General features: G+C 44.7%; 1 protein-coding gene across 2 annotated transcripts; it reads right to left on the reverse strand.

The window, feature by feature from the left end:
* Positions 1-308: 308 nt before the first annotated feature.
* LOC134429996 (protein argonaute-3) lies at positions 309-25,106 on the reverse strand. 2 transcript variants are annotated; one of them, XM_063177429.1, is made up of 19 exons: positions 25,024-25,106; positions 18,295-18,466; positions 17,129-17,249; positions 16,383-16,591; positions 15,042-15,178; positions 12,832-12,966; positions 10,636-10,723; positions 10,358-10,505; positions 9,926-10,045; positions 9,321-9,443; positions 9,012-9,145; positions 8,414-8,598; positions 7,981-8,140; positions 7,250-7,340; positions 6,090-6,284; positions 5,642-5,776; positions 4,978-5,079; positions 3,716-3,915; positions 309-2,661 (listed from the first exon to the last, which is right to left on the reverse strand). In XM_063177429.1, exons 1-19 carry the CDS (start codon positions 25,040-25,042, stop codon positions 2,553-2,555), a joined length of 2,583 nt encoding a protein of 860 aa, XP_063033499.1. In that variant the 5' UTR covers positions 25,043-25,106; the 3' UTR covers positions 309-2,552. The 2 variants fall into 2 exon arrangements, with proteins under 2 accessions (XP_063033499.1, XP_063033500.1); XM_063177430.1 differs by lacking the exons at positions 17,129-17,249; positions 18,295-18,466; positions 25,024-25,106 and having other exon boundaries at positions 16,514-16,591.
* Between the last annotated feature and the right edge of the window lie 1,016 nt (positions 25,107-26,122).

Below are 26,122 nucleotides of genomic sequence, written 5' to 3' on the forward strand. Positions count from 1 at the left end.
AAAAAAAAAAAGTTCTCTGTTTTCAAAAGAAATTTCTGTATAAAGCTTAAGCTGAACCTTTTACAAACAGCATTGCTACTGAGAGAGCTTTAGGAGAAAAGTGTCAGGTCACAGACTGGGAAAAACATCTGAGAGACTCACTGAGACACCACCTTGCTCAAAGGACTCTGTCACACCCTCCTCCCTGCACCAGGTGTGTCCAAAGGCACCCACAGGGACAGGGCACTCCAAGCTGGGACCCCCTGGCTCTGGGGGTCCCCAAATCCTCAGGGCCCCCTGAGCCCCCCAGCCACCCCCACCGAGCACCCCCAGCCAATGCCCACCCCCACCACTGTTTCCAGTGCAATTTTAGCTTTGCCAAGTTAGTTTTTTACATTATTTTCCTTGTCTTTGAGAGATAAAATAGGTATCTACACCAGCTGTTAGTAAAGCTCTTGCAGACAGTGTTGTGAACAGCACTACGGACATTTCCATACAATATACAAACGCACAAAATACAGTACTTGGTTTTTCTGGCAGAAAAAAGGGGGTTCATGCCTGGTGAAGCAAAATGGGCTCAGATTTTAGGCTCAAAATACAGTATATTGGCAAACAGCAGATTTGGTGAGAATGAGGAGAGAAGCTACTTAGACCAACCAGGTTTTCATGTGAGAGCAGGTGGAGGTCGGGAGGGCTGGGATCACAGCAATGCCCATACAAACAGCTGCAGTAAATATACTATGAACCAGTGCAAATAAAAACAGTCAAAAATGCAGTTCACGAGTTTACAAAGTGCAAAACTCCCCAGTCCCCTCGTTGAATAAATGCTCGTCTCTGACATCTTAAACATTGGTTTTAAAGTGGAATGAAAGAGTCCCATTGGTTTGTTTCACATTTCGGTGATTTAACATGTTAGAACTATCCCAGCCCTCTTTATTTGCAAAGTGAAATGAAGTTACCAATAACTTAATTTTAAAAGGAAAGTCACTATCAAAGAGGAAAAAAGCCTAAAAACTTTTATTAATTCCAGACATTTTACTGATGTCAAATAGGTTTAACTAAGCATGTAAAAACTGAGATCTTAATACAAAACCCTTTCCATTTAATTCAAATATGCTCCACATTTCAAAGCCAAAAATAAGGCCAATTCCTTTGTTAAATCAAAAGACTGCAGCGACAAGTAAAGCTTGCAGAGGTCTAGAAGCATTTTTTGTATTTTTTTTGATTTAAAAAAGGAAAATTCAAGATTCCTTCTGACTATAAAACTTTCCTTTCAAAATTAAGGCTTTTACTTTGTCCTTTTAAAATCCTGGAGGTGTCCATTCTCCCACGGTCCGTGGTACAGACACTGCTTCAGTACAGCTCAATGGACACAGTTTTTCTTTAGAATGCTTATTGCACTAAAAGATAGCAAAACAAGTTGTCAGTTTCTTTTTTTTAAAAATAAACATGATTACATTTCTAAAAAATAAAAGTTGATGTTGACCATATGTTCTGTAATAATTAAATTAAAGCATTATTATTACTCTAATAAATATAAAAGAAACAAAAGGAAGCTAAACTTCAAACACACATACATATGAATCACATTAAGGTGTGAGAGGCAGCAAGTAAAGTAGCAGGTTTCTTTTTTTTCCAAAAAGACCTTAGCTCTAAAGTTTCAGTTCTGGTGGTTATTGTATGTCATCCCAGAAAACCTGGGACATCAGATCTCACGTGAGGCTTCAACAGATTTGACTTGCCAGATAGGAAAAAATTGAAACTTTTGGACTAGGTAAAACAGCAGCTTTAGTAAATTCCCCCAGGGAGCAAGAAGAGTTGGGTCACTACTGCCTGCACATGAACCACGAACTTCTTGGATTGCTTTTGAAAGGGAACTCTTGGAGCTGAGAACTCCAAAGCAGTGAGAAAAGACACAAAGGCAGCCGTTGGCTAAATTAGGTTCAAATTACTGGATTAGTGTGCAAAACATCTTCCCCCCCTCACTGTTACCTAGCTAGTGCTGTACATTCCAATGCACTTGGATATGTTCACATTCGAACGCTCGATGGCAATACTGAGAGGAAGATTCCTCAATGCACGGGGGTTAAAAATTTACTTTCTTTTTTGCACACTTCCCTTCTCCAAACAATCACTGTGATTGTTTCTAAAATGTGGTTTGCTTTTTTTTTTTTTTGTTTTAAATTACACAATAGATTTTAGTTTATTATTACTATCCTTTTTTTTTTTTTTTTGCAACAATAGTTGTGCTGCCGAGCAACTTGAGGTAAAGGCAGAAGAGGGTTAAACTACGAGAAAATAATAATTAAAAAAAAATGATGGCGGTGGCTTCCCACAGGAGCCCGCCCCAAAAAAGCAGTTGGCTGGTTTCATATTGCATAATAGTGCTGTGTTCCTGGATGAAGTAAACAATCTTCCTCGTGTCAATTTAAGGGTGAGCCTCTCGCCCCTGCACAGCGTCAGCTCCAGCACGATGGGAGGCACAGCCCCTAAACCAACCCCCTGGAAACATACATTGTATGTGGCTTAAGTTCTCAGTTCTCCTCTCCGTGAGTGTCTCCCGGGTCATTGACTTAAGCGAAGTACATCGTGCGTAAGGTGTCTTGGTGAATCTGTACAGCCTTCGCCAGGGCCTGCGGGTCTCGCCCGTTGCTCTGTCCTGACACGTGGCTCCCTTCAGCACTGCAGGGAACGAGGGAGAGACAGGCAGGGCTGTAAATTGTATTAATTTACAATCAAAAAGCTGCTTTTGTATCTCTTGGACAGAATCGCTGAGGTTGGAAATGACCTCGAAGGTCGAGTCCAACCCGTGAGCGATCCCAACCTCATCACCCAGCCCAGAGCACGGAGTGCCATGTTCAGTTGTTCTTGAGCACCTGCAAGGATGGGCACTCCACCACCACCCTGGCAGCCCCTTCCAATGCCTGACCACCCTTTCCATGGAGAAATTCCTCCTGATGTTCTGTTGTTCTTGAGCACCTGCAAGGATGGGGACTCCACCCCTTCCAATGCCAGACCACCCTTTCCATGGAGAAATTCCTCCTCACATCCAACCTGACCCTCCCCAGGCACAGCATGAGGCTGTTTCCTCTTGATTTGTCCCTTGTTCCCTGGAAGCCAAACCAGCCCTGGTTGGACCCTCCTGTCAGGGAGTTGTAGTGATTGAGAAGATCCCACTTTTCTCCAGGCTGAGCCCCCAAAGAATTGACTCTTCAGACCCTTCACCAACACAGCACCAGTGACAGAACTGGACACTGAGAAATATCAACTCTCATATTCACCCAGCAACCCTGAGGCTTTTGACAAATCTCTTCACCATGGCTGCTCAGCTTGTTCATCTAAAAATAAGCCTTTTATAAATAAATTGATGGCTTGAAGGTTGCAAAATACTTCTGACGTACAGAGTTAGATAAGTGGAAGCACTTAAAATGTGGTTCATTCATGACTACTCTGGTCCTAAAGCAAAAAAATTAAATCAGTGGCTTGATTGTCTCAGACCACGTCAAATTCATAACAAAATACTTTAGTAAAAGAATTCTTTTAATTTGAGTGTTATTAAGTGGAATCTACCAACCCACTCTGGTCTGATGTAGAGCAGCAGCTGCCAGGAGTGATGATCTTAACAAAAACTGAGCGCAAGACCAGCGGGAATCACCCACACACAGTCAGGTGCCTTTGGGCCTGACAGTGGATGAGAGCAGTGAGGACTAAACCCTGAGCAGAGCCTGTGATGTACCTGTCGTGTTCCTTGTCCACGAGGTGGTAGCGTGCTCTGAATGCCACCAGGTGAGCGTAGTAGGCGGGCGCGGGGATGGAGACGGAGCGGGTGCAGCGCACGTACGTGTGGCACAGCTGGTACGTCAGCAGCTGCAGCTCGTCTGCTGTGAAACAATTGTCATCCCACAGGACGTGGTAGTGGGAGGGACGACTGGTTCCCTGCAGAGATGGGCACGGACAGTCACTCCTCTGGATTGCCATAAACAAGTCGGGTTTTGATGTTCAGAAAGGCTCAAGCTATCTAGTGTGAATGCTTGCGTAACAGCAGCTGAACAAGTTCATTATTAAGTCAGCCCTAAATGTATTTAAAGATGAGTAAGTCTCACATATACATGATTCTATTGCTCTGTATGTTCTTCCTTGGATAAAACTCCTCAGAGATCAACATCTGCTCCCAACATGACTAAACTACAATTACAGCTCCTTTTACCTACCTTCAATTAAGCTGTTTCTCACAAAACATCCCAGAGAAACAGCCAGTGCTTTTAAATCCTTCCAGTTCCTGAGCACCCTAACTGCAAGTATGAACACTAGAAACTCAACTTAAATCTTACAGTGCACCTGAATTGGGAGAATGGTTGTGCTTTAGCCAAGCTACAAATCTCTTCTTTTAAAACAAATATATCTGGAGTATCAATTTAGTTGAGGTTCTTTATGCCTTGCTGTAATAAACACAATGAGCTGCAACTACACAAAGCATTTCGGCTTCAAATGATATAAATCTTTTCTGCTTCTCCTTGATATAAATCTTTTTCCACAGGGCCAGAAAGCAGCTTGCTCAGACACAGTGTAAAGGTTGACAAAAAACCCACTGAAATGATTCAAAACTGGAAAAGAAGTCATGCCCAGCCAATCTAAACAAAACTGATGACAATGTGGTCAGATGCACATGATAAAAATTTAAAGAGTAAATTTTTTTTAACCTTTTAAGCAATAGCCTGATACAAGGCTATAATATTTTTTCAGAAATAATAATGTCAGAAAATAAAGTGGCCTCTTAAAAACAAAACTTTAAAAATCACTACTCACCATCAGGGCAAATTTAAATGTGCAAATCATTTGTTAGGCAAATCATCCTCTAAGTCCCACAATAATGTTTTATCTCAGATAAAACTGAGCTAAACGAACATTTCCCTGCTAACTAACTGTTTGTAAACAGGTGTCACAAAAAGAAAAACAATTTGTTCTGAATTCACATTTATTTACACAGAGCATCCATACCTGTATTCCAGCATGGCTACAGAGGTAAAAATCAAACTCGTAGGGGTGTGTGATGTCTGTATCCACCGTTGTCCCAGCTGGAATATTGCCACTTCGTCCAACCTAGAGAAGAGGTTTGGTAAGTGCAGCCTCAGCTGTTTCTACAGCTCAACTGTAATGAAAAATACAAGTTTCTATTCCCCACTGGCAAGGTTTCTGCACATCAAGTGCCACAGAACTCTTTGGAATGTGCCGCTACATCAGCCTTGGAGGTTTGACAAGGACACTGGATGGCTCTCCTGCACCTTACACAACACTGCACCTCCAGCACATCAGAACTTTCCAGCTCAGAATGAGGAGCTGCAGACATTTGTATTTAGAATTGTCAGCTTCAGTTTGGATTGATTAACTCAGAAAAAGGGTTCCACCATTTTTTACTTTCTATTACTGTTGGAGATTGGTCCTGAGTGGTCACATGGATTTTAGCTTTAATGTGATGTTGTGGGGGTTTTTAACAGACTTAAGGTCAATGATTTTTCAATTTGGGGCCTCATTTTATCAAATCAACACATCCCTGCATGTACACTTAACCAGATGGACAGAAGCCCACGCTAATATTTTCTCCAGCAGCCTAAAAGCTCCTCATGAAGCTTTCCCAAAAGGCTCCTCAGAGGGCAGTGATTACCCTTTCTGTTCTGTCAGCACAGAACAGCCGTGTATGATGTCTCTTCTGCACCACAATGTAGGTTATGCCAGGCTGGTAATCCTTCTCCAAACTGATGCAGGCTTCTCTAATGGCCAGCAGTTCATAATACAAAACCTACAAGCACAAGAACAGAGGGGTTTAGGTTTTCCTTCCACTGCATTCTACACACATCTTGGTGTAGTTAACAAGTACAACTTTGGCACACAGCTGGTAATGTCAGAAAGTACTTAGAGATATGTGATTTCCCAAATTTGAAGACTTCTCCTTCCCAGACAGAAAAAAACCTGCAACTCTTCTTACCCAACAAGATTAAGAAATTCTCTCCTCAATTATTTTGTGTAAATGTAAGCAACTCAAACAGTACAAAACAACACCTGCAGCTACTACAGAGTAGAAGAATCTTTCAAGAACCCACAAGTGAACCAACCTGTCGGAACTGTCCCTCAGAGACCCCGTCCCTGTAGAAGATGATCCGGGTGGGCTTGAACCGTGTTGATTTGTAGAACTGGATGAGCAGCTCCCTGACCATGGAGGCCAGGTCCTGGATGATCTCCTGCCGGGGCCTCTGGACCCTCACCGTGGCACAGTACCGGCTGGGATGAGCATCCATGCTGCCTACAACCTGTGGGGAGATGCACCAGGGGAGCCTTCAAGCTCAAATCTATGCCAAAACAATCAAAAACAAAAAAGCCAAAAGAGGCAAGCACAAGATGTTTGTGCTAAACAACAACCACAGTAACACTTTCAACAGGAACTTGTACTTGGTACAGGTTTAACACCTTTTGCCCCCAAGCATCCTGAAATGCACCTGCAGAATTTGGCTTCTCGCTAAGGCGTATTTTATAATCCAGACAGACATTTTTCTGTGACGTTTTCTCACCTTTAACACTGAGAAAAACCTCAGCTTCCCTTAGTGACTTTAAACACAGATGCAGTTTCCTGCAATCAATGGCAACTAAAATACCAAGGGGACAAAGTAGGAGAGGACTGACCAAGCCTCTAATCACCACCTTGAGTTCCTGGACTGTACCAACACAAAAGGTAAGAAATGTCAAAAACATTTCTGCCAAACCAGGTCTTTAATGACACTTTTCTTCTTTGAAAAACAAAAAGGTTACTAGCTAACTGTGGCAGTAAGGAAGAAAAATCATAAAGAAAGGCCTCATAAAATCAGGCCTGCTCTGGCTGGCCTGTAATTTCTTCTAAGGCAGGCTAGCTATTTATGTGAATACAGAATGGCCTTTTTCCATCATGTCCTGTATGATTTATTCCCCTAGCTAATGTCACCAAGCTGTGTTATTTCCTTGAGAATACTTCTGCAGAAATATATTATTTAACAACGCCATTTTACCTTGATTTAAAAATTAAAGAGCTAAGGAACCACTCTGAAGTATAAGGCAGTTTTTTTTCTTTTAAATACATGATTTTTAACATCATTGGGAATGTGTACAAAGAACTGGCATAAGCCCTGAAGAACTGGCATAAGCCCTGAAAGATATTTGATACGGACACAGCCCATGAGTTGCACTTACTATTCTAACATTTACCCACAATGAAAAAACACCATGTAAATTTAATAAAACTTACAGCAGCAATGGAAGGCTTCTTTCCATCTCCAGCTGGAGGGTGAGTGACATCAGCTCCCAAAAAGATCACTGGCTGCTGGAACACAGAAGGTCTTCAAAAAGAAAAAAGTGCTAAGTCACACTCGTAGCTGAAGAGCTGCCACAAGGTCATTGCTCACCGTGGGGGTTGTTTCTGTCTCAGCCTTATCAGGTACCCGGGCCAAGGCTCAACAATGGGATCTTTGTGCACAAGAGGTGAACTTGGAACCCTCCCCAGCAGAGCGCAAAACACACTGCAAACACACTGCCAGAACTGGGGCATGACTGTGGTGGGGAGCAGCCCCAGGGCTCCAGTGGAACGGCGCAGCTGGGGGATTCAGAGGCCCCATGTGAGCCTGGGGGTCCCCTGAGCCTCACTGAGCTACAGCACCAGCATACACATTACACTGTTCTGCAGGACTTGAGCAGCAGCATGCTCTTATACTGCCTTTAAAATATTTTTCCTCACACAACTGTTCCTCATTTCAACTTTGATACTGATCAAACATTTGACAAAAACCTTGGCTGAAGACCTACTGCACAGGCCAACCACCACTCTGAGCTACTAATTCTGCTTCAAATACCACATAATATTATCAAAAGACTATTTTAATTTAAAACTTGGCCACATTTAAATTTTGGGTGCTAAGTAGCAAATGTAACCACATCTGTTAAAAGAAAAAAGAAAACCCAACGCAATCTTCAGAGTCTTACCGTTGATGAGGTACAAGGATGTTGTTGATTCCTCCTAGTTTAACATTAATCTTCAGGCACAGATTTGAGAGGGTCTGTGGAGATGTTTTAATGACGTTCTTGACCTGAACACACTGTGTGGCCATTCCCAACAGCGTGTCTCCCACGCGCTTCACCTCCGCTGGGAAGCAAACACAAGGAGACAACTTGAGTCCATTTGAGGTTATTGCTGCATTTTGATCTTAGATAAGTCACAATAATTCTAGTGCACATACTGTGCAGTAACTTCTAATTTATCTGAATACTCAGACCTGCTTCCAATTTATCTTCAGACATAAAACAGTGGTGTCTAATACCTAAAGGATGGTTCTGAGTAATTTTTAACATATGCTAGGCAGCAGAATTCTCCAAACGATACCTGACTGAACAGGTAAAGACAGAGGTGTTCCCTTACCATACACAGGTGTCTTCCCTGGCAGGATGACAATGATGAGCTGCAGCCCTGAATAGGTGTTCTTGAGGTGTCGGAACATGGGCTCCACGCTGTCTGCACCCTGGGCGTACTTGCAGAAGCAGGGCTGGCCCTGGATGGGCATCCCGGCGTCCTTGGAGATCTTGCGCAGCTGGTCTGTGAAACCCCTGCAGAGGAGGAGATTTTTGGATTTTTGCAGTAGCAGCAGTACACAATAAGCAAAGCACAACGGGACAGAATCGTCAAAGGAGGATGATTCCAAATAGCTTTTAAAGCAACATTTTAAAAATGTTTGTTATGTGAAGGATGTACAGCTGTGAAACACCACAGACCAGAATGGGCTAAAAAATAGTCTAGACAGGACTTTGTCTTGTAATATCACTGTATATAGTCCTTTCTGATACCTTGAACAAACACCCCACAGTGTACCCAGTACTGTGTTTTGATTGTAAGCAAACCAGCCCAGATTCCCACCCTAACATCTCACACTAAACCCAGGTAAAATGCTCATTGTAATCCTACATTCATGTTTCACTTCTTTAAGAGAACAGTCCAAAGCCTGAACCACAACATGCCTTACTTCAGAATTTCTTCTCTGCACTGTCTCTGTGTTGCAAAGCAAGCTATGGCCCACATCTTGATCTCCACCCCAGTGTGGAACTGTTTCCCTCTCATGTCCCACACGCCGTGGCTTGGTGTTGCCACGGTTCGATTCTGGAGAAACAAAAGCAACAGACACTCAAGTGACTAAAAAAAGAAGCAGCCAGTGCTATTTGCAGTTTCAGGACAACAAAGAAGAGTTTATCATTCAAAGTCTGATCCCTGTAGAGTCAAAGTGTACAGGAATCACTCCTCAAAATGGAAAGCAGAGGAAAAGCCAAAGCCTCACCCGTCCTCCGTACTGCAGCATTGGGGCTGGGAGCACACGTCCTGTCACGTGGGCCATCTCATCCCTCACTTTGAACTGGAACTCTTGGACAAATGGATCTGCATCATAATTTGCACTTCTCACCTAGGAGAGATTTACATGTTACAGAAGTATCTGATTATAATCCATATAACAAACCATAGGCTAACAGGAACGTTGCAGATGTGTTCTTAAAACAATTTCATTGAAAAAGGCTCAGACGTGACTGCTCAACACTATCAACCCATCCCCAATGAAAACAATTACCACCATGAGATCTAATGGATGAGATGGTTTCTGTTCCTTTCATTACTCAAGTGCTCATTTTCAGTTAGTTCCTTCAAAGGCATTTTTTGGAGCATCTCCTCACAGTAAATTAAGTGTAGAGATGATAATGCAAGAGCTTGTACTATGAACTCATGCTATCATTGCATGCCATTCTAAATAAACCCTATTAAAAATGTAGTTAAAATCTGTTAAGTTAAAGGATGAAGAGGAATGAAAATACTAGGAAGTTTTGCATGGATGCAATCCAGTCCAGTGCCACTCTGAGCAGTGTCCCATGGAGCTGGGATTGGGGCACTCACCAATCTGCTGATCTCCTCCTGCCTGTCTGGGGCAGACCTGGCTGTAGCTTTTATCATGGTTGATGTCTGATTGTCTGTCAGCTTCTTGATGCACCTCTGGCCAGCCACGATGTTACACACCTGCAGGGGAAATCAGAAGCATTAATTCACAGCAGAAGCACTCAGATCACTCCACACTGCACACACGTGACACTGTGCTGCCACTATAAGCTACAGTGTGTTTGAACAACTGCCTGTTCTTTCTCTTATTTCTACATTTCAAAGCACTGTAGGATGCAGACAGTATTTAGTGAAATTAAAGAGTAAACCATGTACTCTGTACATGTAAAGCCATAAACACACTTGTATTGCAAAGAGCACAGATTTCTTAATGTTTTGTAAACTGACAGAACCCACCCAAGCCCAGTTGATCTATCAGAGTAAGGCTCTTACTTCTAAAGGCAGGTAGGTGTGTTTTTGTTCCTGTCCCACTTGCAGACAAGGAAGGTGAGGGTATTTCAGCTGGAGGTTGTATTTCTCTCTGAAATACTGTGCTACTGTCCTCTCCACAGTCTGGCCATTTTCTAGCTGTAAAGGAAAGCTGAGAAGACAGACATTTCAGTAAAATATTATCTGTCAAACAGCATCATCCTAAAATGAATGAAATGTCAGGTCCTGTTACTCAGTGTGAAACCATCACACATTTCATGCTCTGACAGAAAGGCTCTTACGTTTGATGACTTGCAGGCCGCCTCGTTACGTTACACACACGGTACTTCCTCCTCATTGTCCCACAGTGAGTCACTTCTACCTTTAGACCTGCATAAAAGCATCAAAAAAAACCTGATGCCATAGCTACACAAACATGTACACAGGAAACACAAGGTTTTAAATGATAGAACATAACAGCTTTGGGGTCAGCATCAAATAGCACAAAGAAATTATTATTCGCCAAACATTTTTACTTTCATTATAATTTGAGTTCTGACTAATCCTGGTGATTATCCTCACAAATCATGACGTAAAATATTTAATGTTCAATGGCTTCTGAATTTCATCTAAAAAGCATTGACTGAACTCGGACAGCAGTTTTCATCATATCCTCGTATTCTCATTCTTTATCTTGTACATCTCTCCAACCTATCAGTTCCAATGTAATTGAAATTAAAAAGGAGAAAACAAGGTTTCTACTTTATCATCTCCCCCCCAGCTTTGTGTCCACATTCATCCTGTAATTTTCTTTAATTTCACTGACCAAGTTTAATTTTGCATGTTGAGAATCTCGTCTCAAAGCACCCAGCCTACACAGCAGAGCCTCTCCAGACTTATCTCTGCCCACGATAATCATGACAGTGGCAGCTCCAGGAGGCTCTGGGGGCTGTTGCTGTGACTGTGCACACACTGTGCTGCTCACACAGAGCAGCCTCAACATCTGCTGGGAGCACTGAGCTTATCACAGCATCCACACACTGCTGTCCTTCCCCAGCTCCACAGGACAGAAAGCAGCTAAAAACAAAGCCTGGGTACTCAAAGGATTCACCTCCAGTAGTAAAGTCTAATTTTAGTGAAGTCTAGTACCACAGAGCTTTGAGAGAGCTCATCCTGTTGAGGTTTGTGTAGATTGTGGACCACTGACTGAACACCACCCAAAATCAGGTCCCCAGGTACCAGACACCAGACTGTGTTCAGTTTACAGGAGACACAGATATCACAAAGAAGCACTGACTGTGCCTCCTTGCTCCCTGACAACACTAATTGCATCAAGAACATCAGTATTACTCAGAGGACAGCACAGTAAAAATAAACCACCACTGCCCTGACACGGCATTAAGAGAAAACAGAGAAAAGAAACCATGGGGCACTGTGACCACAGACAAGGGCTGATGAACACAGAGATATCTGGAACCCATTCCCTGCTCTGTCATTACTCTGCTGTGACACTAGCAAGGCAGTGCCCTCCCCCAGTGCTGCTCACACACAGCCAGCTCTAATGCAGGGCTTGTTTTGCTGTACAACATGGTCACGTCCTGGCTGGAGCTCTCAGACCCTACAGCAGCAAAGATGAGTCTGAGAGCAAAGGGAGAACTTTCAATATTTTCTGACTATGGCAACAGAGCCTCTGAGGCATCTGAGATCAAGCAGAGGCAGTTTCTCTGCCCTACAGAATTAAGGCAGACAGGCAGATGTAAAAGGGGGCATGTTAGGACTAGAACAAAATAATTCCTGTCTTTTTTCAGTCATGGCTCTTCTGTGAGCACATCCCTTTATGATTACAGTTCAAATTTACTTTTTAGCTGCCCAGTATTTCAGTAGAGTCTAATCTTGCATCAAGTGTTTAAGAGCTGAGCTCCTCCAAGGTTTTTCTCTCTGCAAATTACACTGGAATGAAGGATATGGGAAAATACAAACCCAAGTAGCATATATGGAGAGAAACCACTCAAACCAGCAGCTTATGCAATTCCTTTGGAATGGAATTTGGCCTTCAGCTGCAAGTGGTACTTATTTTTCCACAAGGCAATCAGTTATTAAAATTCACTCTAACAACACTCTTTCAAAGAATCAATGTTAGCCTTAAAATCAATGCTCACTTTGCCACAGCACTGAAACAACAGGAGCCCACACACAATGCCAGGTGGCCTCAGGGACCCTGGGTTAGGAGAGGTTGGCACCAACCACTTACCTCTGCCCAGGCAATGAACAACGTGCCCCCTCTTTTCCCTCTAAGCCACTGGGAATGTTTTTCAGCTCCCATTTCTGCAGAGCTGTATTATTTGTCTCAGGATTAGAGCTACACACATGGATACTGCAATTCTCTTGGCAGCTCCAGGCCCTTCTGATCCATGTTAAACAGGCTTCCAGTTAAAACAATTCCCTTAGAATTAACTTTACTCTGTTACCTGGAACAAAGCCAAGCCATTTCTACTCACCCTTTATCTCTTTGGTGAATTTTACCCGATGAGAATCAGTCAGAGGTCTTGGTTGTTCATCAATATTATGAATGTCAAGGACTTCACACATGAACTGAATTACGGGTTGTGCTTTGTAGAAGGCAGTGGCAGAAACTGCAAAGAGCAAAATATGAAGTGTAAAAAAACTCCAGTCAAGGTATTGTGAAGCAGTTCATACATCAATATTTCTTAGAATTCCACATAAACCTCAGGTACATTTAGAAACAGAACAGTGAGTTCTGCAAGAGTAAAATATCAAAAAGCCAGCAGAAAGTCTACAGCGACACATCTCTCTCCAGTACACTCATCCTGCTACTACCTGGAATTTCAGGGGTTTGAAAGGGTTTTTCCCCCAGAGAACATTTATTTCTAGAAAGCTGCAACACCCCAGAGAGACATTCTCTTTTACCTCTCTATGAAGCTGCAGAGACAGGATTAATATTCCTCTACCACAGACTTTTGAATATTAAAAGCTAACATAATTCAACATGCAATGTAATTTTGTCAGTTACACAATCTGCTCAATTACTGAAACAATATCTGGTGCAGACATGAGCACTATTTTGACTATGCACAAATTGTGCTGGTGTAGGGGGAGTGGAACCCTTGATCTACTCAAATCTTACCCTCCCCACATGCTAATGACACCATCACTTTAAGGGACAATACACTGGTTTTAAGCAGGACAGCTGACTTATTATAAATCATAAATTACCGTCTTGACAAAGTTATAAGCAACTGAAACAACACCTTTGGCAGGAAGGGCGAGGTGGGACAAGACAGAGCTCAGACACAAACTGTTCCACACATTTAAAACTTTAAATGTCAACAACAGAAAAGAAATATTCAACAAGCATTTATCAGTTTTCCAGATCTCATGTACCAAACCTGCCACACATCTGTGCTCACACAACCCAACATTCTTCAGACATGTGTCACTGGAGCAGCCTACCAACCTCACATGAGGCATCAACCAACACCTCCAGATGCCTGAGACTGCTCCAGATTTCTGAGTGACCCCAAATCCTCACTCTCCCCACCCTGGCAGTGTGTGGGTTGCCTCCCACAGCAACACTTCCATGGAGAACCTCATCCAACTAAACAACTAAAAAACCTCCAGTGATGGGATTTGAAGACAATTTCACAGCCTCAAATGAGGAAACAGAACAACAGCTCTGTGAATCAGCACTTACAAAGGGCTTCAAATTTCTCATTCACAGGAAGGACTAAAAAACTTCTACTCCAAGAGTTACTACTACACTTGCTAATGCTGGTAAGAAAAACTTGTGCCACAAAGTAACAGCACAGTACATTATTAATTGGTGTAAATTTATCCTTTTCTACCTAAACTGCAATTCTCTCAGTACCTTGCATATAGATACCAGAACTGGCTCTTTTTGGGACAGGTTGAGATTTTTACATTCATTTTTTTAAAGCACAGCTGCTGTTAGAAAGGCAATTTTACAAGAACAAACTGTGTGACTTCAGTCACACGAGAATCACCCACAATTTACGTCAACCAGAACACATGGACTTGCAAATTTTCAGCAAGACAGCTCAACATCTGCAATATTTTATTATGCTCCAAGCACAACCTGACTTGCAGCGCTCAATGTAAAGCAAGACAATTTACCTTGGGTTTATAAAGCATTTCAAAGACAGTGAGAACTGAATGCAAATCAGAGAAAACCTCAGGCAGCACCTGCATCTCCACCACTGACACTTTTCAATGAGGGTTTAACAACTAAATAGAGTTGAGTGCTCACAGGACGAGGGAGTCTGACACAGGCACCAGTTGATCTCAGATCCATTCATCTGGGACTCAATACAGTGCTGCAGAGCTTATCCTTTTGCATAAGAAAGCCTATTCCAATCAGCCCTATTCAGAGAAGTGTTTGGGGTACGTTTAACAGAGTTTTCTTGGAAGTACTGAGCACCACTCACTGTGTACAGCTGCACGGAGACACAGTGCAGGCAACCTGCCTCTGCCACTGGGGATGCACCAAAACTGAAATTAAGCAGGAAAACAAGCCCTGTGCAATTCTTTCTTATACAGAGATATTGGTTTTTATATGGCAGCAAAATTTCTGCTCAAACATTGACGTCATGCAAGGAAAACAGACTAGAATTTCTAGGTAGCCTTTGCCTTACATGTCTGGTTTGAATCTCAGCTCTGAATCTCCACTTACCATCGATGTTGAGCATCATTTTCCACATGGCAGGTCGGACAGACTGATGGAAGCCAAACCAGACCTCCCTGCCCCCTCCCAGGGGGTGGTCATAGCCTTCTGGAGCTGAGAAGAAGGAGCGGCCCACAGGGGTGTACCTGGTGAAACAGGTGGCCACACATTTATGTTCTTGTTCTCCAAACCCCAAATTCATGTAACAAAGATTATAACACACAGCATTATTATTGTTTGGCATTTTGTGCACCAGCAATCTGTGCCAAGAAGCAAGTATAAACAAAATACCCTGAATGCTTCTGCTCCTGTTGCAGTGCTTTTAAATTTAGACAAAAAAACATTTACTACTTTTAGCAATGCACAAACCACTTTCAGTTTTTACAACAAATCAAGAACTAAGTTAACTTACCCCTCCTGATCTTCTGCTTCAAGAAAGTGGAATCTCCACCACAGCAGATTCTGTACAACAGCCTTGTCTATACTGGCCTGACCCTTAAATACCATTTCTCCTAATTAATAGGGAACTTTTGAATACAAGATACATTGAGAGAAGCAAAAACTATGGGGGAAACAAAGAGCTTTCTACCTGTGAAATGATGTTTCTTTCACAGGTAGAAAGCAGCTGCTCCTGAGCCTTCACACCTCCTGTTTTGTAATGCACAGGCACTGGTACAGAGGGTAACATCTTCAGATCTGGGGAAGCTGAGGAACACTGGATTCCACAAAACCACAGGGCACTTTTTTTGGTTGTCAGCTACACACAGTGAAACCTATCAGAGCTATCAGTGAAACCTATCAGAAATCTGCTCAGAGCAAAGTCACTGTGCTGCCTGAAGCCAACCAACTTCAAAAGTAACTTTCATTAACCAAATCAAGCAAAATTAGCCTCCTCTAAATTTCAGGGTTCTGAGATAAAATAGCAAATATGAGACTTTGTTAGGACAGGTCCTGGTCCCAGCCACGTATTTCAGACATGAGAAGCATGCACTGGCGACAGTGTACCAATGGATTAAAGAGACTCTGCTTTCCACAGGCACTGCCCTCACTTGGCTCAAGCTGAGCAGAACCAGGACAGCAGTGCTGCAGCTCACTGGAACCTCTCAGCATTTCTATGGAGGCCTGTTATAAATGCCTGATGCTTCTTGATCTTTTCCAACACACACATCACCTGCTCTGCCTACAGAAACACTTGTACAGGACTGGCTGTAAGCTCCCTGTTCAGGTCACCAGCTGTGCTGCAGAGGGGAATGAACAGTTTCTCTTTTCACCTGTGAAGAAATGGGGATGAAGGTCTCCCAGTGGGGATACTTCAGGTAAAGACAGACTGCAGGAAGACAGTGAACCTACTTCATGGAGGGGAGGTGTCGTAGCACCACATCGACAGCATGAACAGGGTTAGTGCTGATAGGTTTGTCTAGTTCCAGAGGCTCAGGCAAGGTTCTTCCTGTCAAAACTTCATGCAGCAAGTGCCAGCTCACCCGAGAAACAAACTTTATTGACACTTTGAAGGGACGATCTTTTCCACCTTCTCCAGGTAGTGTCACATCCAAATCCACCTGGGCAGGGGAGAAAAGAAAGAAATAAAAAGCAGCTTTTTTATCTGGAAGCCTTGAGATTCCACTCCTTTCCATAACTGGGCCAGAGACTCAAAAACTCAGATATTGAAGACACAGCACGTTTGATGAAAGTACATTATCAAATGCACAAAGTGAAGAGAACTGGGCCCTGACCAAGCAGAAGAGGATAGAATAAATTTTTGTCACCCCAAATGATAAAGCAATACATTCTAGAAAAACTCTGGCTTGTTTTTTTCAATTAATCATAAGATCATGTGTTACAGTCTGTAAAATGAAATGTTTTAATAGATTTTGCTGTAGAAAGCAGCTACTAAAGTACACAGGAAGTTCTGGATGCAACTATTACATGAACATTTACACACAATGGAATTTGCAGGAAATATATCAGAAGGACTCAGTTTCAGTACAGATACTGTAAGACACTTCCAGCTTTTCTGAAATCAGCAATATTTAAAGTTGGGTGCTTTCCTTTCCTATGAAGCTGCTATTAATATAACATGTTCCCAGTTATCTTACCCCAGTAGTGGCCACAGGAAGTGGATTGGCTGTATAGAGGCTTCTTTTCCCATCATAAACTGGTCTACGGTCCCCAAATATTGTCACTTTAAAATGCTGCACCATAGAGTCCACCACGTCCCTGGAAAAGGGGATATTTGCATTGAAAATGTTTCTGAAGAAGGATCAGACCCAAGCTGGCTCCCACTCCCAGGTGTTTTGCTGAAGTAGTTGCAATAAACAATACTTGAGTGAATTATAAACACCCACTGCTGTTCCAAAAGGTGCTTCACATACTTTAACTAAATAAACACTACAGAATAAAATCAGAATCAATGTAAATGCTCAGATACTGAGGAATATTGGTACTGAAATAATTTCAGAAACTCCTAGAAATTACCAAGGCCTTGGTATCATCTTTATGATGGAAAACAAGAACACTGTTACCTTGGAAAAAACCCACAAAGTGCTACTGTGAAAAAACAGCACAAACCCCATGTGGAAGCTCAGCCAGTTCACTGTGCTGTCTGCAGCAATGTTTATCTGCTCCTCCATGAGATTTTGAATTCTGCCTACACTGGTTATAAACATGAGATGCCCTAACAAAACAGGCTTGGCTTTAAGTCCTCAATAACCTGAGTTTCTACAAAATCAGGCAAAAGTCTGATCCAATTTGCACACAATTATAGGTTTGCCTCCCTCGCTTTATTATAAATTGATGGCAATAAAGATTAACCCGACACAAGCACTGAAATTACACTTGAAAAACCATGATGAAACTTTCAGCTTATACAAAAATGCTTCTTGATGCAAGCAGTAGATAAAACTTTTGGAACACAGTGGACTTTTGGAACACCTCCAAGCGTAACAGGCCTTTGGGATGTGAATTCTTTGGGAGGTCTAGGTGTTTCACAGAATGGAAACATTTTCCTTTCAGCACATGCAAAGCAGCCTTCCTGCACAGCAGCAGCTTCCAGGCACCACGTCCTGGCCAGGCAATATTAACCCAAAGTACTTCAGGAAGATGATAAATATTGACTTCCTCTTCAAGCTGAATGAGCAGCAACACTTTCACCTCCCAGCTGGGAGGTGGGGAAAAGAAAATCTCCCTTTCATAGATCCTGATGCTATTCAACATTCCCATTGGTATAATTTACAATTTACATTTTATAAATGTATCTTCTCACCTGTTCACCCTCCGAGGACACTTATCTGGTTTGATATCCACCTCATAGAGGTAGACATCAATCTTTGGGATTTCAACTTGGAAGCAGTTGGCCAGCAGTTTAATGGGCTTGCCCATGGTGCCATAGCCGGGACGTCTGGGCACCATGAGCAGGGGCTGTGCCCCCACGGGTCCTGCAAAGGAAAAATCCCACAGATTAGAAGAAAAGCACAACAAAAAAATCCCTTAAACTAACACCCAGGACAAGCAGGTGGGCACCAGAGGCAGCACACTCGAGGAAAGGAAATCAGCTGTCTCCAACAGCATGGAATTCTAAATAAATACTTTCCCATTATTAATCCTTAATCCTCCTCCTACACCTAGACTGTTCTCTTACTCATGAGCTTCAGTGATCAGCATGAATAAAATCAGGAGGTTTTGTTTAGGAGATTTCCTAAAAAAAAAAGCCCAACCAAAAATCCAAAACAAAAAGAAAAAAACCAAAACCTCAAAAACCCTTAAACAAAAACAACCCCAAAATATAATACAGAAAGTTTTACAAGTCTTTTCTGAACACTCTGGTAATAACCAAGTGGCTGCAGAGTACAAAAATACAGAAGTAGCTCTGGACTGATGCACAGGATTTGAGATAAATTCTTCATTTCAGTGCCAATATCAGCTTAGTCTTGGAAGACAGATTATTCTTGAACTTTGCTGGCTGAAAATGGATGAAAAGTAAGACCATTACCTCCCATCTAACTGTCCCCATAAAGCCAATTTGCCAGAAGAGTAGACTCAGATTAAGACACGACTGTAAAACTCTTGATTACTTGTAGGCTAGAGAAGAATACCCAGAACTGCTCAGAGAAAGATCCAAATCTGCAATGAGATGGGTATTTTGAAAATAGCTGAAATAAAAAATAGCTAAAATAAAAGTAGCTAAAATACCTGCCCAGATTTGTTCCATTCTCATCTATTTAATTTGCTTTGCATCATTTAGGTGAGAACCCTCCACTCAAGATTTGCATTACTCATGCCTTACAAACCAAACAGGGTAGTAAACATAGCCCATTTCCCAGAATTTCTGCTGGTATTTCCACTTCAAAGCACCTCTTTCCAGTTAAGAAACAACAACAAACCCAAAGTGCTTGGTTGCCTGAGTTTTAAGAAGTTACTCATGGTACAAATGTCCTGATTTCCAGAGCATTTGAGCGAGGTAGTGCAAAGTTCTCCCCTCTCCTCCCACTCGGTGACGCAGGCAGCAATTCCAGCCCACTCATTTTCATAGCAGAGTTAAAATGTCAAGTGCTGGGAAAAATGTTTTTTATTTGCCTTTTGATTAATCTCCATAATTTCTGTAAAAATCCCCTGTATTATCTTGAAGGAAATAGTCACGTCCTGAGAACAGGTGAACATCAAAGCCAAGTTCCTCTGTAACATTTGTCTGGCTCTACCCAGAAAACTACTGAAAAATTCTGAGTGGGGCTGGCTTGGAGCCACAAGATAAAACAAAACAGAAAGCAAGAAGCATCATTTAAAACCCGCTCACAGACTCTGCTTATGCAAAACTTGTTCCAAGCATCTGCTCTCTTCAACTTTTCCTTCATTTTAATACTCTCACGTGAGTAAAAGCAGCCCTAGAATTTACTCCAGCTACATTTGCAGAATAAAAGCATAAGCAGAAAAGTTACTACTAAACATTTGAGTGGCATAAACAAGTCAACAGATTGTTTTAATATTCTGAAGACATACACACCACAGTTTATATTTAGTTCCTATCTGGAGGACAGAGTAACAAAACTGCTGAAATAAAGATAACATTAAAAAGGTTCTTTTAGTCTGGTCAGCCTTGTGTGTCTCAGTCACCCTGGAAGAAGTTAGAAACTCAGATTTTGGCAAATAGGAGTTAAGTGACCAATAAATGAATCAGAAGTGCAGGTCTACACATTGTTCAGGTGCAATTTAAAAAAATTCAGCTATTTTGCTATTATTGTGTGACTCATGCTCCCTTGGACAAATTAACTTAAAAACATGAGTATGCCAGCACTGCCCAAATACAGGGGCACCCACTGAGAAGATCCTGCTTTGAAGAGACCCTGCCTTGCCAGATTCTGTTGTGAAAGTCTTGTGTCAGTGGCCTCAGAGCTGTGACTCAAAGCCCAATAAAACACAAATAAGCAGAGCGACGCTCTGGGGATGGCTCTGCCGCCGATCTATCGGTGACTCACCCAACCTCATGCCTGTGTCAAACCCATGGAAATAAACACACAAACCAAAAATATTCAAAGTGCTATTATTCTACTGAGTACAGGATGCCCGAGCAGCAGAGCCTTTCCTTCAAGTCCTTTAACCTTTGCAAAAACAAAGTGGGTCAAGGCTGAAAACCCTTTCTCAAAGCAGCAGCACTGTGAGGCCTCCTCCACAGGGGATGGAGCAGCTCCTCAGTGCTTCCAGAGAGTTCTGCATTGCTCAGCTGCTCACAGATTTGAGAGGAGAAACTTCTTTGTGTTAAGGAAACCAATATTCTGCCATTACAGTGCAGGTATGTACATACCATAGAATCACGGAATGGTTTGGGTTGGAGGCACCTTAAAGATCATCTCATTCCCACCCCCTGCCATGGCAGGGACACCTTCCACTGCCTCAGGTTGCTCCAAGCCCCGTCCAACCTGGCCTTGGACACTTCCAGGGATGGGGCAGCCACAGCAGCTCTGGGCACCCTGTGCCAGGGCCTCTCCACCCTCACAGGGAAGGATTTTTTCCCAATATCCCATCTAAGCCTGCCCTCTGGCAGTGGGAAGCCATCCCCCTCATCACTCCAGGCCTTGTAAATTGTCTCCCTTCTCCATTCTTCTTGTAGGCTCCTGTCAGATATATGCCCAGGATGTTCTGAAAATTCCAAGTAAAACCCCCACACCAAGTCTGTTCAGTGTGCTGGAGCAGAGCTCAATTCATAAAAGCAGCTCAGCAAAGCTCCCAGCACTAAAACTCAACTGACTTCTAACAGAAAACAATGAACACACAAACAGGAACTAAAAGTGGTGTCTCAGACAGATTCTTGGAAGGCTTTTGTGCAGCAAGGCAGCACGTCTCAGGATCATGGAATGACTTGGAAGGGATCACAAAGCCCCCCCAGCCGCACTGTGCAAGGCCCTCTAACAGCTCCAAGGAGCTCTGAGTGAGAATCTTTCCTTGCATGCAAGGATCACTGTTCCAGTGGAGCTCAGACACAGCCAGAAGGGACGGCGATTCCTCGCAGCCCAGGCAGCACACGGACAGGCCTGGCCTGCATCCAAAGCCTGGCTGCACCTACCTAGCAACCAGAGAAGCCCTGTCGGAATAAAGCCTGAGCACAACGAGCAGGAGCTCAGAAACCTGCAAATGCTTCCAACACACCATTGTACAAAAAGCTGCAGCTTCTGGCACAAGCAGCGTTTTTACAGAATGAAGGAAAAACCCTGATCTCCAGCAGGATGCTAATAGGAAATGCAGATTTCCTTGCAGAAAGGGCCATCCCCACCAAGCTTCCAGAAAGAAATTATCCTCTTTCACACTGTGGCTTCAGCATAGAAAGCCAAACTCTAATAAAAGAGATAACTTAGTAGTTTTATTTTTGTTTATACAGATCTAAATCTAACTGGATGGGTGCTGGAACAGCCCAAAACGCAACAGCAAGGCCTGAGCAGGTAAATACAACTCAGTTTGGCTCAGGAACATGAGGCAGATTTGTGGAACCGATCCCAGCCTCAGGCTGGAGCTGCACTGGAGAGAGCTACAGCTCTCACAAGGAGGGGGAAAAATAAAAGACTCCCTTTCACAGGGCCCCTGGCCTCTACTCAGAGGCCCAGCCTGTGGAGCTCTAAGAAAATTTTATCACTAACAAAAAATAACCTAATTCTGGATTAAAAAAAATACACAGAGAAGATTTGATTCAAACGTTGGTTTCAATGATCGAGCGCCGTCTGCCAGAAATCATGAATTGCCTCATTTCTGTCACTTGGCCTTGCTGGGTGGCATTACATTATTTATGAGTAATGCAATCCATGTTTTCTAAACATTCCTCCTTGCAATTTAGGGTTTGGTTTTTTTTCAAGGTTTCGGATCCCAAGTCATGTCCAAGCTCATCAAAAGCCAAGGTTTTGATGCTGTGCTCTGTGACTGCCAACTGCACAAGCAAACACTGGTGTGGTAACTCATTCTGCCCTAATGGACTTACAGAAAACACACTGGTGTGTTTTGGGAGAATTTAAAAGACAATCAATGCTTCTGAACCATTAAAAAATGTAAATACAAAAAGCCCAAAAATGTAAATACAAAAAGCCCAAAAATGCACATAGTGAAGTTAATACCCAATTGCTCTGGGAGAAGAGAATGTGCCAGCCCACACAAACCCAGCAAGAGTTTTCCCTGGAAGGTATTTCCACAGACCAAAATCTGGAGGTAAAAATTAGCTCAAGAAATACTCTTCGACACCTTCACCCCTGAGGAAGCAAAGCTCTGAGGATGAAACAATTTGTAATGTTCATACTGTGAGTCAAACAACTTCCACAGCAACTCCAGAGGAAATCTGCCACTGTATCTTACAGTAGAATAACTTTTGAAGGCAACTATGAATCACCCCCTTCCCTGCTCTACCACACCCACAAAAACGGGACTTTTAATGGGCCTCCCAAAGCACTGCTCTGAATCACAGAGAAAAGTCACTTCCCAGGATTTTCTCTGCCCAAAGTTTGTATGGAAAATAAACAGAACATTAAGGACGCCTTCAGTGCCTCATTAAAACTGAAATTAAAAAACCCAACCCAACACAAGTTAACACTTTTAACACAAAAAGCTGTGAGCTTTGAAAGAACAATGTAGGACATGGAAATGAAGACAATGGCACTGACACAACTTGGTTACACCACGAACATCCTCTGTTGGTTGAACCTCCCTGCCTTTTGGAATTTTACTGAACATTCTCCTGGTGGAAGTGCAATGCCTGAGCTGTGCTGAGAGCAGCTTTTCCTTCACTGCACCTTCCCCACTGAACATTTTATTGCTTGTTCCTCAGTTTGGTTTCACCACAACCCACACCACCTTCACATCCAGCTCCTGCTTTCAGTGATGTTCAAACTCCATGGACCAGGAGAGCCACAACACTCCCCAGATTCCTCAGCCTAAGCCTCTCACACAACCAGGACATCACCCACAGCACTGCTTCACCCCAGATGTCCCAGCACACACTTCCACACTTTACTCCAGGGATACTCACATCCCAATCTTTATTCCTCTCTCTGCTTTTTATCCCATGTTCTCCCTTCATGCACAGAAAACAAAGCACATCCCAGTGTATTTCTCTCTTTCATGACAGAGTTTTAATCTTCATTTGCTCCACCAAGGATGGTTTGTGTCCCACACTGCACTTAACACATCCCTAAGCACAGGGAAAACCATACCATCCTTTGTTCTGGACACTGCCTCAGCCCACAAGGAACACTCTGCAGCAGCTTTGCTAAAATCCAACACATTGCAGCCCAACAACAGGAAAATTCACCCCAAAGGGAAACTAAACCATTTACAGGTTCCTCTTGCAAATCTGTTTATCAGGAGACAACTACAATTGCACTACATTATAATTAAAATTCATTTAACGCCGTGGAAGAGAGCATCATATGAATTCCACCAGACTGTTAAAATCCTGCACCTTAAAACATTCTCAACCCATCACAACCCCAAGGCAGGCAACAGCTGAGGTAGGGAGTTTTTCCAGCCAAATGCATCACTGTCCTTAAATCTCCAAGTATGTTAGAAAAGGATCTCCATATGGAGATGGGAAGGCACGTTTTCTGTTGACACCTTCAGTCTCACTGTTGTATTTTCACCACCTGTGGTACCTATTCAAGTGACTGACATGGAACTCCGGGTGGCTTTGGACATTCCCTTTTCCGTCGAGGTACAGCCAGGGAATTGTTGATTAAACGCTGCCCAAACCCTGAATCCTCCTCCACTCTTCTGCCAGATTTGGAGTAAGTTATCTTGAAAAACTGAATCAGAACTTCCTTCTCCAACCCCCAAAATCCATTTAAACCACAAAGTTGATAAATACTGAGCACGTGCTTTCCCGGCAAAACGATCAAACGGCCAAAATGTGAAGATTTTCACAGAATTACAGAATTATTTGGGTTGGAAAACACCTTATAGCCCATCCCATGGGCAGGGACACTTTCCCTATCCCAGGTTGCTCCAAGCTCTGTCCAACCTTGCCCTGGGCACTGCCAGGGATGGGGCATCACAGTTTCTCCGTGCAATAACCCATTTGTGATGATTATTGTGAAGCAGCACACCCAAAGTCACAGGAATTAGCCCCAGAACTCAGGTGCTGACCCACAGGAGCCAAATACCCGGAGTGAGCCCGGCAGGAGCTGCTCGAGGGAGCGCTGCCCGGTCCCGCCGCGCTCTGCGGCTCCGTCCCTCGGGCACCGGCACGGCGCGGGTTACGCAAGCCGGGCACCCCGGTTATGAAATACCGACAATTCCTCCTCCACCTCCGGCACGGCGAGCAGGGCACGGAGCGGCTCGGCCCCGGCTCTGCCCGGTACCGGGGCCCTGCCCGCGGGGCTCGGCTCCTCCCGCCCGATCCCGCTCCCGCTCGGGATGGGCTCGGCCCGGCCGCTGCCCCGCGGCACCGGGGCGGGCACCGGGACTAGTGAGGGATGGCGCGGGGGGCCCGTTCTCCGAGCCCGCCAGGCCCCGCCGGGCCCGCGCTCACCTGCGCTGCCGATTTCCATTCATGGAGCTGGGGCGCAGCCGCTCGGGGCTGCGGCGGCCGGCGCGGGGCTGCGCTAGGCAGCGGTTCCTCCGCCGCGCTCCCGGCTGGGCCGCTGCCGGTGCCGCTGCCGGTCCCGCTCCCGGTGCCGCTCCCCGCGGCGCTCCCGGCCCCTCACGCGGCGGCGGAGGCGGAAGTGGCGTGGCCGCCCCGCAGCCCCGGCTCGCGCGGCCGCTCCCGCCCCGCCGCGCGCGCGCCCCGCACGCCGGAAATCCCGCCCGCGCTTCCCCTGCCCCCGCGCGCGCCCCGGCCTTTCCGGGGGAAGGGGAAGCGGCGCCGGAAGCGGGCGGGGCGCGAGCCGGCGCGGTTGTCATGGCAACAGCGCGGGGTTGGGCGGGGAGAGGCGGGAAAGGCGGCGGGAGCCTGAGGGGCGCTGAGGGCCGGGGCAGCGCGGGGGGAGCCCCGCAGGCACCGCCGGCTGCCCCGGAGCGGGAATGGCCGGGACCTGCGCCACATGAGCCCAGCGGGAGGCAGAGCGGGAGCGCTGGGGGTCGTTCCCGGCCCCGCGGTGTTGTGGTGTTTGAGTACAACGCGTTATGTCTGCGGCGTTTTCTCCCCCCCGCAGCAGCTGCCTGTGCGGCGGCTTCGAGGGCTTCCAGCCCGCTCCCCAAGGAACTCAGCTTGTGTCTCCTCCAGAAGGAGCCCCGCGCCCTGGCCCCGGGGATGCCCACGGGCACGGCGGATGGGAGCGGCCGCACGGCCCGCACGCTGTGCCCGCTCCGGGCTGCGGGACCCGGGACACGCGGAACCAGCCCGGCTGCGGGAGCCAGAGGGTGCTCGGGCCCTGAACGGCCCCCGGGGATGGGCACGGCCCGACCCTGCCAGAGCTCCAGGACAGAGCGCTGCGCACAGGGTGGGGTTGTTGGGGTGTCTGTGCAGCGCCAGGCATTGCGCTGGATGAGCCCTGTGGATCCCTTCCGATTTAAGGATATTCCATGATTCGTGATTTGATGATTCACTGTATCAACATAAATTCAGAGCTCATGCTTGCCCTGTCCTCATTTTTTGAGACGTTTTAGCAATGTTCAGTACCGCTGTGTTA

The sequence above is a fragment of the Melospiza melodia genome, chromosome 27 (genome assembly GCF_035770615.1).
Source record: "Melospiza melodia melodia isolate bMelMel2 chromosome 27, bMelMel2.pri, whole genome shotgun sequence".
In the NCBI taxonomy this organism is placed as follows: Eukaryota; Metazoa; Chordata; class Aves; order Passeriformes; family Passerellidae; genus Melospiza; species Melospiza melodia.